The sequence below is a fragment of the Oncorhynchus tshawytscha genome, linkage group LG09 (genome assembly GCF_018296145.1).
Source record: "Oncorhynchus tshawytscha isolate Ot180627B linkage group LG09, Otsh_v2.0, whole genome shotgun sequence".
In the NCBI taxonomy this organism is placed as follows: domain Eukaryota; kingdom Metazoa; phylum Chordata; class Actinopteri; order Salmoniformes; family Salmonidae; genus Oncorhynchus; species Oncorhynchus tshawytscha.
The window spans coordinates 49,949,020-49,968,243 of NC_056437.1; the positions used below are offsets into that span (position 1 = coordinate 49,949,020).

General features: G+C 42.1%; 1 protein-coding gene across 23 annotated transcripts in view; it reads right to left on the minus strand.

Moving 5' to 3' along the window:
- Nucleotides 1–19,224, minus strand: part of LOC112259143 (disks large homolog 2) — a 196,949-nt gene that overhangs the window by 13,027 nt on the left and 164,698 nt on the right. For 11 of the 23 annotated variants that reach the window (XM_042326985.1, XM_042326987.1, XM_042326989.1 and 8 more), the window contains 6 exons: nucleotides 12,704–12,806; nucleotides 11,482–11,526; nucleotides 5,111–5,225; nucleotides 4,846–5,022; nucleotides 3,198–3,270; nucleotides 655–751 (listed from right to left, as the gene is read on the minus strand). In XM_042326985.1, coding sequence (XP_042182919.1) covers nucleotides 655–751; nucleotides 3,198–3,270; nucleotides 4,846–5,022; nucleotides 5,111–5,225; nucleotides 11,482–11,526; nucleotides 12,704–12,806 — 610 coding nt within the window. Of the gene's footprint in view, nucleotides 1–67; nucleotides 114–654; nucleotides 752–3,197; nucleotides 3,271–4,845; nucleotides 5,023–5,110; nucleotides 5,226–11,481; nucleotides 11,527–12,703; nucleotides 12,807–19,224 lie in introns of all 23 variants that reach the window. The other 12 variants (XM_042326991.1, XM_042327005.1, XM_042326990.1 and 9 more) reach the window with 4 other exon arrangements.

The window sequence follows — 19,224 nt, forward strand, 5'->3', positions numbered from 1 at the left end:
AAATGTTTTGGGGGGGGTGGGAGTTTTGTTTGACCGAACAGACAGGACCATTCCTAAACCAACTTACTCAGCGTCTTTGTCCCATACCCGTCATCACCTATTCCTGGGATGTCCTACATGGCCGTCCCAAGAGAGCAAAGACAAGGAGAGAAGGCAAGGATAGCCGGAAAGGAGGAAGGAAGATGGTAAGTGGCATTAAAGAGGTGAAACGGTGAAATCCTGAAAGGCAAGATTGGTTAGTCCAGCTCAGATCATCGGTCTCAGTTCAGACACTGTGCAGACACCAGACGACCAGCCTAAACTGGTCCTAACTAGCTCAGCACCAGTACAGTTTCAGTTCTCTTATATCACCCCTTTCAGTAATCCTCACATGCTGTAATTAAAAATACATTTATTTTAATTTTTTTAGGTCATATCAGATAAGACATGATAGATGAGCCCTGGGAGAAGTTTTGAGGAACCACTGGTGACTGCTCAGTGCTTGACTTGAGCTCCCAGATGCCATCACTCCACCAGAGCCAAAAGAGAGAGAGAAAAAAAGGATAGGAGGGAGGCCGGCGCACGTTTCGACAGCGCACCTATGTATCACCTATATGTACCTGTGTCGGTGTTTGTACCTGTATGTGTGAGCATGTTCGAGCCTACAGTACTTACGTTCGGAATCACTGCCATCCTGCTCACCCAGCTCGTTCTTGTAGAATGGGAACTTTCGTGTAAAGATGAGGTTCTTTTTACGCTTGTCATTGAATGACTGTGGAGGAAAGAAAGCATGGGGTGGGGCAAACAGGGAGCTCTAATTGTTGCCACATTCATGCTGACAAACCAACTAGCTGCAATATGTGGGACATGAAGAATTGATGGCGTGGTCACCAGAAATGTTACACATGACGGACAGTACTGACGCTACACTAGCGGATTCATCCCTCAAAGCAGGGTTGAACTATAATAGCCTAATCATTTTGAATGTTGTTGATTTTGCAAAGAAAATATTCAATAAATGAATCAAGACATTTGACAAAACTCTCATTTTGTTTTACAACTTCGAATTGCAACAACAAAGATGCGGTTTGACAAAGACACTGTCAAAATGACTCAATTTGTGATGGAGAAGAATTACACAGCAATATCTGCCATCAGTTACTTCATGTGCCATAATTGCACCCGAAACATTCTGAAAACACTTGAAAATAAAACTAAAACAACAGAACAGAAACAGGTGTTGAAAAGAAAACACACATAATTGCCGATATGTGGTATGCCATGCAGCAAACACGTTACCAGGATCATGCTATGAAATAAGGAACATGGCTGAGACACAAATGACTGTCCAACAATCATGCAGGTTCGAACTTCGGGAGGTGGAGGGATGAGATCCCATGCCATGGCGGTTGGGAGTTCTAGGAGCTAAAATGTGAGTAGCGCTGTTTGAGAAGCTTGGAGGCAGCGTGGAGGAGACTGAAGGAATAGCAGTTGTCGTGTTTATCTGCGGCGGATACTCATTTGCAGACATGTACTTCATGAACCCATTCTAAAGGTGTATTCTTTGAACCAGCAGTGACCACCGCAACTGGTTCAATAGCAACCTCAACTGCATGTGTTTGATACATTTGGCTCTGTCAGCTGAAATAAGTGTGTCCAATGGGTGGATTACGGTGTGCATAAAAGTTGAGAATTGTATCAAGTAGTGCGAGTAGTAAGCTGTATCATGTATCACAGTGGTTGTGATTCTTACACAGGGGTATCAGAAGGGTTGACATACTGGCATATTTGTTAACGTAGGTAACATCTGTGACAGACTAAGTATCGTGTTCATTTTCAATTGAGAAGGATACAGCAACGCTACTACTGCAATGTGTACATATATTACACACGTAGGGCTCTGGTCAAAAGTAGTGCGCTATATATGGAATATGATGTCTTTCGGGACGCATACTTAGTGTCCTATTGCTATTAATCACAGCTGTAAAGGACATGCTGTAAACGATACATACAGTCCTTCCCACACCGTCAGGGATTTAAACCTGATCAGTTATGCAAGTCACTGACTGTAAAATAATTCTTGTATTGACACAACTGCTGGAAAAATCCTGCTTCTTAGCCCATTAGTGCTGAAAGTTTGGCCCAGAGCCACATCAAAATACAGGGACCATTTCATGTTTCAAAAGTCTGCTTTATAAGACACACATTCAGAGCTAGTTATGACATTGCCATGGATACTTGCCCAACAGACAAGCTTATTCAGATGAAAAGGGTTCTGGGTAGACCCTAAGGCCATACAAATGTAATAAAATGTGAGACATATCTTCTTCTTTTTTTTAAATGAGGCACGCAAGCAAATAAAATAAATACAAAAGTGGACCTTCTTGTTCAAATACTATATCGACTTTAGTTCAACACCTAGTGACCAAATCAAGAGATTGTTGCCTCTTTGGGAGGCTAAAAGAGGCATACTTCAGCCATAATCTAAGAGGATGTTGGGTATCTCCTTACTGGAAGCTTGAGGACATTATTTTAGTTGCAATTTGTCAGTACAACTTTTTCTTTTTATATATATATATATATAAAGAAGAGGGGCATCTGTTAAACATTTAAATACATTTGTATGGCCTAACCCTCCAAAACCTATTGGAACCCTTTTAAATAAGAGTGCAGCAAATACAAACCAAAATCTTCTCTTTACTTGTAACATAGGTAGGCAAAAACATTGATGAACACGGCTGAATGTCCTGCTGTTATGTCCAAAATTGAATAAGAGTACAAAGTATGGTAATTTGGCTTCTGCTTTTGCAGAGGCTGGGAGTTTCATGAAATTAAAAGAATATCCTCTAATGCTTCATTAAAACAAATCTAATGATCTAATGTGCAACGTTTATTTAGGGTCAGGGCTGTGAGGGAAAGCTGTCAGGGAGAGGGGACAGCCAGTAGAGATGTGTTGATGTCTTTTCCACTCAGGCAGAGAGACCTTAGTCATTTAAGGCCATCTATAGTATTAGCCTATCACAACCTCTCCTAATGTGAGGGTAATCTGATTAATTTCACATTAATTCAGATAAAAACTATGTTTAGAGTCTACTTTTTCTACTTAAAGGAATTGATTTGATATACAGTATGTGGGTTTACAAGCGTTGCCATTTCGTAAAACGTCTTCAAATGTTAAGTTGACTTGCCAGTCCTTAGTATAAGATCTTAGCACTTACCCCTTTTGAATCCATTCCAGGTTTGGCATTGAACTTCACTGTCTTTAGACGTGCTCGTTCTTTCCTCTCAACCCTGCCAGTGCAAGGAAAGACACACAAAAGAAGAAAAAAATAAGTCATATTAGAGTGGATTTTCCATTTCCCCAATGCTCTCTCTGCTACAATTGATTTGCTTGTCATTTTGTGGGGCTTCACACAGTCTACAATACACCGTGTCACTGTTCGTCTTGCCAGGGAACATTTTCAAACAGCTCTTTCTTGTCGGGGCAAAGTATTGCTGCAGAGTCAATTAAACATTCTTTAAATTAAAATCGCCCTCAGCGAATGGCTTTGCTATGTTTAGCAATTTTGTGGGACAGTACATACGGCAGCTAACGTTGGCTCTCGCAATTCCGTCGTTTGCTGAATGCCGTTTCGTGAAAAGTCCTTGCTGCTTTTGCAACTGAGAAACTGAGAAAGCAACTCTGTCGATGCTCTTGTCCTCTGCTCAGAATACATATTCCTAATATTTCTCTGCATGCTTCGTCTGGAAGTGTCGGGACAAGTTGTAGTCTTTCAAGACTGCTACGCTTTCCACACTTAAGCACACAGCTTTCCCTGATGCCTCAAATAAGGAGAGCATTTCGCTACACTTGCATGAACATCTGCTAATCACGTGTATGTGACAAATAAGATTTGAGAAATAGTTCGATGTCCACCCTTGCTGGAACACCCTACATTCATTGTCTACTTTCCTTTTCTTTTAAAAATGTATTTTTGCGCAATTTCTAGCTAGCTACTAATTGTAACTGAAGTGTTTCAGCCACTGTCTGTCCTCGTGTAGTTGTTATTTATACGTGCATTCAAAATAAATGTCCCACAGCGGTGGTAGTTAAATCATTACACAAAGGTGAGTATTCGTTGGGCTTTTCATTTGAATTAGAAATGTTTTTACAAACTTTACTATCGCAAATGTTTTATGTGATCTGAGCATGATTCCGCGGGCCGTACTATATCAGGTCACGGGCCGCATACGGCCCCCGGGTCGGCCTTTGCCCAGGCCTGATCCAGCCAGTCACTTTTGCCGATGTGTGTGTGTGTCTGGTAGCGGGATCTATCCTACTCTTTTCCTTTCGGTAGGGTCAATACCTGCCAGTCGCCCGAACAAAAAGCTTTCTTTACCCCTCTCTAACAATACCCCCCACAAACTCTATGCAGAGGAGATGTCGTGCTGCATGAGGCAAATGGTGGTTACACCAGATACTGACTGGTTTTCTGTTTCACGCCCCTACTTTTTAAAAGGTATCTGTGACCAACAGATGCATATCTGTATTACCAGTCATGTGAAATCCATCGATTAAGGTCTAATTTATTTATTTCAATTGACTGATTTCTTTATATTACCTGTAACTTAGTCAAATCTATGAAGTTGTTGCATGTTGCGTTTATATTTTTGTTCAGTATAGCTTGTGTAGAATTAAGTATTTATTGCAGTAAAATGATACACCCAATGTTATTTTTGTTGGGAAAACATTTATTTTTATTTTTAGCATCTCTCAAGCAAATGTGCACACAGGTAGGGACGTAAAAAGTCCACTGTCCCCCCGGATCAGAAGCTAGCCTTTTGGTCAACCACGTTACGGTTTTGTTTAGCACATCCAACACTCACCTCCTCTTGCTGGGGATGACCCCCATCTCCTCGCTGTCCCCATCGGGGGTCACCCTTCGGGCCTGCCACCATTCATCGTCTGAGGCGTTGATGACGTGGAGGATGTCCCCGTATCTAAAGCTGAGGCCTTGGCTAGGGAGGCCACTGTCTTTGGCCTTCTCATAGTCAAACTGTGCTCTGTGATGGTAACAGAAGGAGACATACTATTATATAATTATTAAGGTAAATGCTATCTATTTGGGATGACAGTCCAAAAGAGACCCACCTGACGTAAAGGGAGCGTTTCTGATTGGTTCGGAGGGATCCGGACCCAGAGCTCATGCTGTGGTTCATCATCTGTTCCCGCAGATCATGGATTTTGGCCTCGAAGCGCCCGTACTCTGCAAGGGAAAGACAACACCCAGGAGTACAATAACGTTCCGTTTTACACTCAATGTATACTGCCCTACACTGCAATGGAAAGAAGGGGGGAATCTGTTCAGAACAGTAACCTAGGTTGGTCCTGGTCAAAAGTAGTGCACTGTGTAGGGAATAGGGTGCCATTTGGGATGCATCCCTAAAGGATTATTGTGACATTTAGTGTAAAAACAAAGATATATATTTGTTTAAATGCTTACATTTCAATGGACAGAACCAATGTTTTCAACTGATTTATATTGATTGATGTATGTACAGTATTACTATGTAAAAATATCACTGATATTGGCATGTATTTTTATGCAAAAAAAAAATTGTAATGGCTGATTTTGTTTCCCCGATATATATTTGTGTCCAAAAGTTTTAAAACATTTTGTTTTTGTTTCTTTAATGTAATAAGTTGAATGAGGACGTCAATATGCTTATCATAATATTTAAATGATTTGGTCAATATTAACGATCCTTTACTGTTGCTTAGAAAGTGCATTCCCAGTGATTTGCCTTGTTGAATTTGTCTCTCGGTTTTGGATCATTTCAAAATACTAGGTTGCAAAGGCTGGTCATGAAGGTGGCTGTGGGACAGGACAGAGAACAGGTTCGATAATGGCAGTCCTATTGGCTCAGGGGGTAAAAATCCCCTACGTACAGATGAAGGATCAACTTATCCTCCCCCAATCCTAGCCGTAGTAGGAAAAATGTCAAACTGACCCAAGATCAGCGTCTTGGGAAACTTCACCTTGCACTGTCCTACTGAGTGAATGCTCTGTTTACAGCTCTGAGAGTCCCCCTGCAAACTCCCCCTCCCTCCACCACACCCTACGCAAGGTAACATTCTCGACATACTGTGCAGAAAGCAGTCAATGTTAGAGACAGTGTCTGAAGGGCACATGCAGTACAGAAAGCTCAGATAGTCCTTTAAAAGGTTGCTCTCAGGATAGTCGAAGCCCCATCCAAACCAAACATCCACAAAAACCTAAAATCTTATTTAAATCAAATTTGATGTCACATGCTTCATAAAACAGGTGTAGACTAAGAGTGAAATGCTTACTTATGGGCCCCTTTTCAACAATGCAGAAAGAAAAATATAGAAATGCTCAGAAAAGCAGTAATGATATCTTCCAAGAAGAAATGGCAAACTGTGTTTCCATTGAACTCCATGCCACTTTGCTCCATCAATTTGAAACTTGTCATGACACCACCTCTATATAAAGTTTGGGGATGATATATATATATATATATATATATAACTTTGAAGTCAGCGGTTTAATTACATTTTGACCCCAATATGCTAACATAATGCTAATACTATCTCATGAAACCTACTGTGATGACATTTGTCAGAAAGGTTCAAAGCCCCCTACCAGACCAAATAATCACAAGGTCTCTGAAAGGGATTGTGTAGCTTTGAAGTTACTTAAATTATTTGGATGTGTGTCAGCGGTTGGTGACCGTAGCTAGGTAAACAACCTCAAAAAGTATATATTTTTTCCATAGACCGATTTGATTGTGAGGAAACTAAATATGTAATTAAATGTGAGATAGTAATGTGCGTGAACTATCCTTGTAATAAAACGCTGCTGCAGAAGTCGTATCTGAAGCCCTGGGCAGCCATTCAGCTAATGATGCAGAAAGACTCACTTCAGCCTAAAGCCCACAACATACCTCGGTATAGCAGTTAGCTAAAGCAGGACTGAGAGCGCATGACCCAGTCAATCAGACTAACGTTTGGACGGAGAGAGTTCATTATTCAGATGGGACAAAAGACATCTCCTGGAACAGTTTACATCAGTAAGGTTCCATACAAAATACATGGACACAAACACAACAAATCATCCAAAGAGGGAATCCGCGAGTCTTAAAGCCAATTTCTTCCCAGACACGTGTAATGTGCTTCCCCCTGAGAATGCAGTTTTGGGGAGAATAAGAGCAGATTCGCCCAGGCTGTGCCTTCAATGAGAGAGATGAGGATGCGCATTACAACCCGCAGAAAGACCGTTCTCAGCGTTGACATATTCAGGCATTGCAATACTGAGATGCAGAGAGAGAAAGAAAAAGAGAGAAAGATATTCAGTGATCTAACGAGATGTGTGGTCCTAAAACAAGTCTTGTAATGTGTCTGAGGAAAATCGTGTCATCTGAAGAAAAACCTTTTGAGTGTCAAAGAGCCATTCCTTAATCTTTGTTTCGTTTGACAAAGATGCCAGGTCTACCGTTTTAATTAGAGATTTGTCTAATCTTGTTTTGCGCCACTTATAATATATAATAATAATTATGCCATATAGCAGATCCTTTTCTCCAAAGCGACTTACATGCATATGTTTTAACTATGGGTGGTCCCAGGAATCAAAACCACCACCCTGGCAATAAAAGCACCATGCTCTACCAACTGAGCTACTAAGAAGCATAATGAAAAACAGTCGCATCTGCAAACCTGAGCAGTCATGCAGCTACAGTGCATTCGGAAAGCATTCAGACCCCTTATTATAAAATTGATTACATTGTTTGTCACCCCTCATCAATCTACACACAATACCCCATAATGATAAAGCAAAAACAAGTTTTTTTATTTTTATATTTGCAAATATATTTAAAAAAAAACTGAAATACAATATCTACTTAAGTATTCAGACCCTCTACTCAGTACTTAGTTGAAGCACCTGTGGCAGCGATTACAGCCTCGAGTCTTCTTGGGTGAGACGCTACAAGCTTGGCACACCTGTATTTGGGGAGTTTCTCCCATTTTTCTCTGCAGGTCTTCTCAAGCTCTGTCAGATTGGATGGGGAGCGTCGCAGCACAGCTATTTTCAGGTCACTCCAGAGATGTTCAATGGGTTCAAGTCCGGGCTCTGGCTGGGCCACTCAAGGACAGACTTGTCCCGAAGCCACTCCTGCGTTGTCTTTGCTGTTGCTTAGGATTGTTGTCCTTTTGGAGAGTGAACCTTTGCCCCAGGCTGAGGTCCTGAGCACTCTGGAGCAGGTTTTCATCAAGGATCTCTCTGTACTTTGCTTTGTTAATCTTTCCCTTTATCCTGATTACTCTCCCAGTCCCTGCCGCTGAAAAACATCCCCACCCCATGATGCTGCCACCACCATGCTTCCCCGTCCAGATGTACGCTTGGCATTCAGGCCAAAGAGTTCAACCTTGGTTTTATCAGACCAGAGAATCTTGTTTATCATGGTCTGAGAGTCCTTTAGGTGCCTTTTGGCAAACTCATGTGCCTTTCTGAGGAGTTGCTTCCGTATGGCCACTCGTACCATAAAGGCCTGATTGGTGCAGAGATGGTTGTCCTTCTGGAAGGTTCTCCCATCTCTGGAGCTCTATCAGAGTGACCATCAGGTAGTTGGTCACCTCCCTGACCAAGGCCCTTTTCCCTGATTGCTCAGTTTGGCCAGGCGTCCAGCTCTAGGAAGAGTCTTGGTGGTTCCAAACGTCTTCCATTTAAGAATGACGGAGGCCACTGTGTTCTTGGGGACCTTCAATGCTGCAGAATGTTTTGGTACCCTTCCCGAGATCTGTGCCTCAACAAAATCCTGTCTCGGAGCTCTACGGTCAATTCCTTTGGCCTCATAGCTTGGATTTTGCTCTGACATGCACTGTCAACTGTGGGACCTTATATAAACAGGTGTGTGCCTTTCCAAATCATGTCCAATCAATTGAATTTACCACAGGTGGACTCCAATCAAGTTGTAGAAACATCTCAAGGATGATCAATGGAAACAGGATGCACCGGAGCTCAATTTTGAGTCTCATAGCAAAGGTCTGAATACTTAAGTAAATATTTTTTTACATTTTATTATACATTTGCTAAAATTTTGAAAAACCTGCTTTCACTTTGTCATTATGGGTATTGTGTGTAGATCGATGAGGAAAAACATTAATTTAATCAATTTCAGAATAAGGTTGTAATCTAACAAAATGTGGAAAAAGGGAAGGGGTTTGAATACTTCCCGAGTGCACTATATTGGTTTCCTTACCCTTACCCATGCTTTCAGTGGTGTGCAGTTTCATAGCAAAATTTCTGTAATTCTGTAACATTTTTTCCATGGCTTATGACATGTCTGTATGCTATTCACAATGCAAGTGAATATCCGTGATTTTCGATTTTCTTTTGTGTTTTATGGGTAAATCATATTTTTACAACTTTATTGAGCTACACAATACATTTTAGACACTTTGGGATAATTTGGACATGAAACTTAGCAATCAGAAAAATGTATTTTTAAATAGTGTATTAACATATATTTTTTGAAAGGAAACATTAATGGTATGTGCTACCTAAAAAAAAATCTTGTTACCTATATACTAAGCTTTTGCACCAATGCAATGTTGGTCTGTAATTTTTAGAAGGAATAAAACCAAACCATTTTTTTAAAAAATAAATGACGAATTGAACAGGCAATTAAATGTTGACCTTAAATGTATTTTCTTTTTTTCTCTCTCTCCGAACAAAGGTTTAGAACATCTGGCCATTATCAAGCACAATTTAGAAAGAAGAGTGACATTTTTTGGTGGGAAGAAAATTCTGAAAGGAAACTGCATTCAGTGTGAAAAAGATGTGTGGATGGATGGAATAGGATGTGTTGATGGATGGAATAGGATGTGTTGATGGATGATGTGAGATCATGTCTTATACCAGGATAAAAAGCACAGTGAGCATTGGTTTAGGGCTCTGAGCTGGGGTATAGTAGCAGGACCTGAAAGACAGGCTGTGACTGAATTCTCGTCTCTATATTTACGACAGTTGGTGCATTACAAAGAAACTAAGGAACACACAACCTTTGTTTTTATATATTACATATTTTTGCTAACTTTCTGCATTTAAAATAATCGTTAGATCTCTAAATCCCCAAAACATGTCACGACAACTCAACACATCATTACTGGGACAAGCCAATTTACCTGTTCTAAACATTGCAAAGGTTGGCAGTATAAAGAACTTTATATATGATGTTTTATTATTTATATTATTTATAGCTCAACATAAACAAAATAATACAAAAAAACATGTATGATGTGAAACTATATGTCGTGTTTTTCATCGTTGCAAAGGCAAGGGACACAAATGCCACGCAAATTCAAAAATGACCCAGGACATAGCATAAGAATTCGGTCACAGCCATATAGGAGGGGGGTGAATGGAAATGAGGTATGGATCTGTGCATGCAGAGTGAAATACGTAATACAGTGTTCACCGCAGGCTGTGGAAGGGTAACGTGGTGGTGGAAGGAAGGATTCAAATGTTGTAAAGTGTGGATTGGGATTTGAGGTTCTGTTTACACTTGCATATCCAGCGATTCATCTTGCATCTTGGTTTATTAGTTAGGCGGTTCTGAATGATCAAAAGCGGTATTTCAACTTTCAGTTAAATCTTCACTAAGTTTTGAGGTTTGATACACTGCCCAAAACTCTCAAATAGACAAGCAATTACTCAGCAACAATTTATTTTATGGCACTGTACTGGTATTTCCTTTACATTTCCTGCAGTGAAGGTGACCTGCCATAATATGGAAGCAAGAGCAATTGCAAAGCTTGATGATTGTATCCAAGCAGTTATGTGCCGTCATCACAATATAGGCTCAAATGAAAGGATTGCTGTCAAATACTCCCACGTTTCTTCTTTGACCTGCCATTGCCAAAATCCTATGGAAAACAGAACTGACAGCTTTTAATTTGATTGTCATCAATTATATTGGCAGACGGTTCAGTGTGCTAGTGAAGGCAACAAGTACTTATCCGATAATACATTTCTATGAGCAAATGTGAGTTCGTATTGTTATTCACAATTACTTCAGGGGTGGGACATGTTTTTGTCGAGGGCCACATCAGGATTTAGAATTTCTCTATGATTTTAGACATTCAGGTGTAGCCTGAAGTCGTTTATCCAAAATAATAATTGTATCATATTCGGGATACCGGATACTGCCCACCCCGATCTGCAGTCTGTGTACTGTATGTGTTGGTGTGTGTGAGTGTGTAGGAGAGGGGGGTGAGGTAAGATCTTGCAAGATGGGAAGATGAGGGACAAAAAGGGGGAGGAGTGGCTGTCTGACACAAGGAATAAGCCTGTGAATGAGCAGGGGTAAGTGGACTGCCCGTGACTGGCCACACTCCAGTGATCCTCCCCCCCAAGCCCCCCGTGAGGAACGTCCATGTTCAGAGCTGCCACTGGGGCCAGATTGCTCAACTTTGACCCTGGGCGCTGATCACATGGCACAAACCTGGTGCTGGCGAAGGGGCCCGGCGCGGGGAGCACAAAGCAAGTTCTGACGGGTGAGAAAAGAGAGCAGTCGTCAGTTTGGGGAGTGATCGTCAGCAGGGAGTCCTGTGTGCCAGTCTGTTTTTTTTGGTCAAATCTCAACCACATGATTCAAGCAGGCACTTACATCCCCAGTGTCAAAACAGTCTCAAACTTCATACCCTTTACTCTTTCTGAGGACAACCTTCAGACAAACCAATTCAGAACATAACAATCTTCCCAGAATGCACCTTTACACAGTGATTCTGAAAGTCCAGGCCCACGATTCACTGTTACTGCAGTCATCCCCTGAAGTATCGCCAAATGCAATTACTGACTTTAATCCAATATGGCATGTCTTGGCACACCAATCAAAGCAACCCAGTGTGAAATTATGTCAATATTTGTACACATGATGTGGTCATCCTAGGGCAGTGATCATTCACTTTTTCTGAGCCAATGCAACATTAAAAACAGTGCTGTATGAATGAGGGTTGGGTAGTGAAACATTTTTTATTTGATTTCACTTCAGTGCCTGCATCTGAAGGTCAGTCTCTCAGCGAATGGAGGGAGAGAGCAACAGAGGGTCTACCTCTCACCACCCAGGTAGCTGAATTTGCACATTCAGACTAATGACATTTTTCAAAATGGGACCACTTCGCCTGCCCGGTGTACCAGGAAAGTTAATCAAGTGTAAGTAGCCTTGCACTAGCCTTGGCTTGTGTGAGATGGAACGGCTCAGAGGAGCAGGTTTCTGTTTCTGTTGCTTGAGGCAGCTTGATGTACAAGTACACCACTGGGCAGGACGTTAGTCTATCGCAGGGCCTTACCCACAATCTATCTCCTTAATGTAGAGTGCCAAGCTGAGATGCATTGGGTCTAATTTTACCAGTATTTGGTATGACTCGGCCTGGGATCGAACTTCCAACCTTCCAATCTCAGAGCGGGAACAAGGCCACTGAGTTGGTCTTGTTAATCAAGTGTACCTATCGCTAATAGCGTGAAAGGAATTTAATAAACGGGAGTGCACTGCTTTATTGTTGGCTATTCAACAGAAAAGTTTGCTGATCGACTAGGAATGCCTTAAGATTGACCAGTCGATTGCAATTGACGGGATGGCGACCACTGTTCTAGAGTGTGTGTTGTCATGTGCCTTTCGTCCTGATCATGAAGCTCAGTGATTGACCGTCACAGCTGATACTCACCCTCGGGACGGTACTGGGCAATGATGGTGACCGTTTGGCCCGCCCCCTTTAGTGCCGCAGCCGCTTGCTCGTGGGTGGCCCCGCGTAGGTCGATGCCATTAACCTGCATTGACAAAGACACATTGATCTGTACATACAAGTCAAACAGGTCCCTCCCTCCTTCCCTCTCAACCCATTAATCTCAACCCCTGTGTGTGTGTGCCTGTGTGCTTACTATTCAATGCCTGTCTGACAGTGTGACGTGAAGAGACTGGGAAGTGGGAGGGAAAGTGAGAGACTGAGGGAAAGACTACGTGCCTGAGAGAAAGAGGGAACAAGTTATTCTTAGACATGTAAATCAGGCCAGAGCTGAAATGCACCTTAACTGCCTACTCTGATCAAGTTGCCAGGGCAGGGGCGTCAGAAAGGCTATTGTAGGGTATGTCTCAAGTTTTGAGGGAGCCTTTCAATTGGCATGCTGACTGCAGGAATGTCCACCAGAGCTGTCGCCAGAGTTTCATTTTAATTTCTCTACTTTAACCTGCCTCCAACTTCATTTTTGAGAATTTGGCAGTACGTCCAACCGGCCTCACAACCGTAGGCCAGTGCATTGCGTCGTGTGGGTGAGCAGTTTGTTGATGTCAACGTTGTGAACCCAGTGCCCATGGTGGCAGTGGGGTTACGGTATGGGCAGGCATAAGCTACGGACAATGAACACAATTGCATTTTATTGATGACAATTTGAATGAACAGCGATACCGTGATGAGATCCTGAAGCCCATTGTCGTGCCATTCATCCGCCACCATCACCTCATGTTTCAGTATGACAATGCACAGCCCCATGTTGCAAGGATCTGTACACAATTCCTGGAAGCTGAAAATGTCCCAGTTCTTCCATGGCCTGCACACTCACCAGACATGTCACCCATTGAGCACGTCCGGGATGCTCTGGATCGATGTGTACGACATTGCGTTCCAGTTCCCGCCAATATCCAGAAACTTCGTACAGCCATTGAAGAGGAGTGGGACAACATTCCACAGGCCACAATCAACAGCCTGATCAACTCTATGCAAAGGAGATGTGTCAAGCTGCACGAGGCAAATAGTGGTTACATTTTCTGATACACGCCCCTACCATTTTTTAAGGTATCTGTGACCAACAGATACATATCTGTATTCTCAGTCATGTTAAATCCATAGATTAGGGTCTAATGAATTGATATCAATTGACTGCTTTCCTTATTTGAGGTGTAACAGTAAAATCTTTGAAATTGTTGCATGTTGCATTTATATTTTTGTTCAGTATAAATGTATTTGAGTGTTTACCAGCCTTTGTAACTTGTGTCAGGTAATTATCTGTACAAAAAAAGTGTTTCTGATATTACTTGTGGAATATAAAAAATACTCGCTTTACGTATATCTTCCAATTTCTTGAAATACCTTGCAAATGCAACCTATTTCGTACTGGTCCCCCGTGGGAATCAAACCCACGACCATAGCATTGCAAGCACCATGCTCTACCAACTGAGCCACATCATCACAAACCACTTCATGTCTCAATGTACTCAATTACCGTATTGTGTCTTGTTTTTCTTCATGGTGATGGTAAGTCTACAGGTACAAACCTAGATGACCAGCCTATGTACAACACAGTAATGTACATTTACATTAAGAGCTTTGTAAGAATGGCAAATTAATACAGCACAAAAAAGTGGTTGTTTCCATGTTATTTGACCAAGAAAAATATAAAATATGATGTGGATGTTTTATGTCTTTGCCCATAACTTTGCACCATGTGATGAAACGTTTTCAAGAACAGGGTCTTTTTCTGTCTGGATTCTATTCGAAAGACAATCGCAGAGAAAGGGACAGGGCAACACTGTTACAATTCCAACTATTGATTCTTGCAAGAGCAAAGCTGAGATGGTGAATTCTTCATTTTTTTCTGTCCAGCTGCCTGATGTCTATGTCAGTCCTCTAATACTAGTAAAAGCCCAGTACACTGCATTTGTGAAAAAATATATCTTTCAAAAAAGGGTGTCAAGAACTGCGTCGCTGTTGGGTTTTTCAAAACATTAGGAACACCTTCCTAAAATTTTGTTGCAACCCCTTTTACCCTCAGAACAGCCTCAATTCGTCAGGGCAGAGAATCTACAAGGTATTGAAAGCGTTTCCACAGGGATGCTGGCACATGTTGACTCCAATGTTTTCCACAGTTGTGTCAAGTTGGCTAGATATCATTTGGGTGTTGGACTATTCTTGATACACAAACGAAACTGTTGAGTGTGAAAAACCCAGCAGCGTTGCAGTTCTTGACACACTCAAACCAGTGCGCCTGGCACATATAACCATACCCCGTTCAAATGCAATTCTCTTTAGTCCTGCCCATTCACCCTCTGAATGGCACACAGAAGCCATGTCTCAATTGTCTCAAGGCTAAACAATCCTTCTTTAACCTGTCTCCTCCCCATCTTCTACACTGATTTGAAGTGGATTTAACAAGTGACATCAATAAGGGATCATAGCTTTCAACTGGATTCACCTGGTCAGTTAGTCATGGAAAGAACAGATGTTCCTAATGTTTTGTACAATCTGTGGAAATAATCCAAAAATAGTCAAATAAATAAATAATGATGTTCTTTAAAAAAAAATACGTATGAGTAATGAGACAAACATTGGAATAGTTGGTCAACACGTTGTTGATTTATAGCCTCAAAAGCTCCAGATATACGATGCCAGAATGTGTTTGCACCCACATGTGTATACTGTATGTTTGTACATAAAGTGCCTTCGGAAAGTATTCAGACCCCTTGACGTTTTCTACATTTTGTTATGTTATTATTCTAAAATGGATTAAATACAACATTTTCCTCATCAATCTACACACAATTGGCCATTTTTGCATATGTGCACATTCAACAAGTAGGCTATACGTTAATGACAGTAGGCCAAAAAGGTGTTAGAAGAGGTTGACGTTCGATTACAAGCGTTTGATTTTGCAATGGCATAGGCCTACATTATTTGGGATTTGTGTACCCATGAGAACTGTTTTCACGGTGAAACATAAGTGTTACGTCAGCATAGTTACACTTGCAGTGCCTCTTCCGAGATCTCCAAGATCCATGATTCATTGCATTCTTGGGCACAGGGACTATAGCGGTTTGCTTGAAACATCTACAGTACATTTGACTTTCCACATTTTGTTATGTTACATACAGCCTTATTCGAAAATGAATTAAATCATTTTTTCCCACATCAATCTACAAGCACTATCCCCTAACGACAAAGCGAAAACAGGTTTAAATGTTTTTTGTGCAAATGTATTAAAAATAAAAAAGATACCTTATTTACATAAGTATTCAGACCCTTTGCTATGAGACTCGAAATTGAGCTCCGGTGTATCCTGTTTCCATTGATCATGCTTGAGATGTTTCAACAACTTGGAGTCCACCTGTAGTAAATTCAATTGATTGGTCAGTTGACAGTGGATGTCAGAGCAAAAACCAAGCCATGAGGTCGAAGGAATTGTCCGTAGAGCTCCGAGACAGGGTTGAAGGTCCCCAAGAACACAGTGGCCTCAGTTTGGAACCACCAAGACTCTTCCTAGAGCTGGCCACCCAGCCAAACGGAGAAATTAAGGGAGAAGGGCCTTGGTCAGGGAGGTGACCAAGAAACCGATGGTCACTCTGACACAGCTCTAGAGTTCCTCTGTGGAGATGGTAGAACCTTCCAGAAGGACAACCATCTCTACAGCACTCCACCAATCAGGCCTTTATGGTAGAGTGGCCAGACGGAAGCCTCTTCTCAGTAAAAGACACATGTTAACCTTTTGTAAACTAGGGGGCAGTATTTTCATTTTTTTATAAAAAACGTTCCCGTTTTAAACGGGATATTTTGTCACGACAAAATGCTCGACTATGCATATAATTGACATCTTTGGATAGAAAACACTCTAACATTTCCAAAACTGCAAAGATATTGTCTGTGAGTGCAACAGAACTGATGTTACAGGCGAAATCCAGATAAAAATCCAATCAGGAAGTGCCCCATATTTTGAAAGCCCTGCATGCCAATGACTCCTTATATGGCTGTGAATGGGCTACGAATGAGCTTACGTTTTCTACGTATTCCCCAAGGTGTCTACAGCATTGTGACGTCTTTTTACGCATTTATGTTGAAGAATAGCCGCAAGGGACCACATTGAGCAAGCGGTCACATGATGGTTCCCGCAGAAAATCTTGCGTAAAGTACTGAGGTAGCCATTATTCCAATCGCTTCTAATGAGAAACCAATTGTCCCGACGGATATATTATTGAATAGATATGTGAAAAACACCTTGAGGATTGATTCTAAACAACGTTTGCCATGTTTCTGTCGATATTATGGAGCTAATTTGGAAAAAGGTTTGGCATTGTAGTGACCATTTTCCGGTCGATTTCTCAGCCAAACGTGAAGAACAAACGGGAGCTATTTCGCCTACAAAAATAATATTTTTGGAGAGAAGGAACATTTTGCTATCTAACTGGGAGTCTCCTGAGTGAAAACATCCTAAGTTCTTCAAAGGTAAATGATTTAATTTGATTGCTTTTCTTATTTTCGTGAAAATGTTGCCTGCTGCTAGCAGGGCATAATGCTATGCTAGGCTATGATAAACTTACACAAATGCTTGTCTAGCGTTGGCTGTAAAGCATATTTTGAAAATCTGAGATGACAGTGTGATTAACAAAAGGCTAAGCTGTGTCTCAATATATTTAATTTGTGATTTTCATGAATAGGAACATTTTCTAGGGATATTTATGTCCGCTGCGTCATGCTAATTAGTTTGAGGCGATGATTACGCTCCCGCATGCGGGATGGGTAGTATCAAGCAAGGCTGCAGGCCCAGACGGCATCTCCAGCCGCGTCCTCAGAGCATGCGCAGACCAGCTGGCTGGTGTGTTTACGGACATATTCAATCAATCCTTATCCCAGTCTGCTGTTCCCACATGCTTCAAGAGGGCCACCATTGTCCCTGTTCCCAAGAAAGCTAAGGTAACTGAGCTAAACGACTACCGCCCTGTAGCACTCACTTCCGTCATCATGAAGTGCTTTGAGAGACAAGGACCATATCACCTCCCCCCTACCTGACACCCTAGACCCACTCCAATTTCCCTACCGCACAAATAGGTCCACAGACGATGCAATCTCAACCACACTGGACACTGCCCTAACCCATCTGGACAAGAGGAATACCTATGTGAGAATGCTGTTCATCAACTACAGCTCAGCATTTAACACCATAGTACCCTCCAAACTCGTCATCAAGCTCGAGACGCTGGGTCTCGTCCCCGCCCTGTGCAACTGGGTACTGGACTTCCTGATGGGCCGCCCCCAGGTGGTGAGGGTAGGTAACAACATCTCCACCCCTCTGATCCTCAACACTGGGGCCCCACAAGGGTGTGTTCTGAGCCCTCTCCTGTACTCCCTGTTCACCCATGACTGCGTGGCCATGCACGCCTCCAACTCAATCATCAAGTTTGCGGACGACACAACAGTGGTAGGCTTGATTACCAACAACTATGAGACGACCTACAGGGAGGAGGTGAGGGCCCTCGGAGTGTGGTGTCAGGGAAATAACCTCACACTCAACGTCAACAAAACAAAGTAGATGAATGTGGACTTCAGGAAACAGCAGAGGGAGCACCCCCCTATCCACATCGATGGGACAGTAGTGGAGAGGGTAGTAAGTTTTAAGTTCCTCGGCGTACACATCACGGACAAACTGAATTGGTCCACCCACACAGACAGCGTTGTGAAGAAGGTGTAGAAGTGCCTCTTCAACATCAGGAGGCTGAAGAAATTCAGCTTGTCACCAAAAGCACTCACAAACTTCTACAGATGCACAATCGAGAGCATCCTGTCGGGCTGTATCACCGCCTGGTACGGCAACTGCTCTGCCCACAACCGTAAGGCTCTCCAGAGGGTAGTGAGGTCTGCACAACGCATCACCGGGGGCAAACTACCTGCCCTCCAGGACACCTACACCACCCGATGTTACAGGAAGGCCATAAAGATCATCAAGGACATCAACCACCCGAGCCACTGCCTGTTCACCCCGCTATCATCCAGAAGGCGAGGTCAGTACAGGTGCATCAAAGCAGGGATTGAGAGACTGATAAACAGCTTCTATCTCAAGGCCATCAGACTGTTAAACAGCCACCACTAACATTGAGTGGCAGCCACTTTAACAGCCACTTTAAACTATGCCACTTTGTTTACATACCCTACATTACTCATCTCACATGTACAGTGTGGCAAAAAAGTATTTAATCAGCCACCAATTGTGCAAGTTCTCCCACTTAAAAAGATGAGAGAGGCCTGTAATTTTCATCATAGGTACACTTCAACTATAACAGACAAAATGAGAAAAGACAATCCAGAAAATCACATTCTAGGATTTTTAATGAATTTATTTGCAAATTATGGTGGAAAATAAGTATTTGGTCACCTACAAACAAGCAAGATTTCTGGCTCTCACAGACCTGTAACTTCCTCTTTAAGAG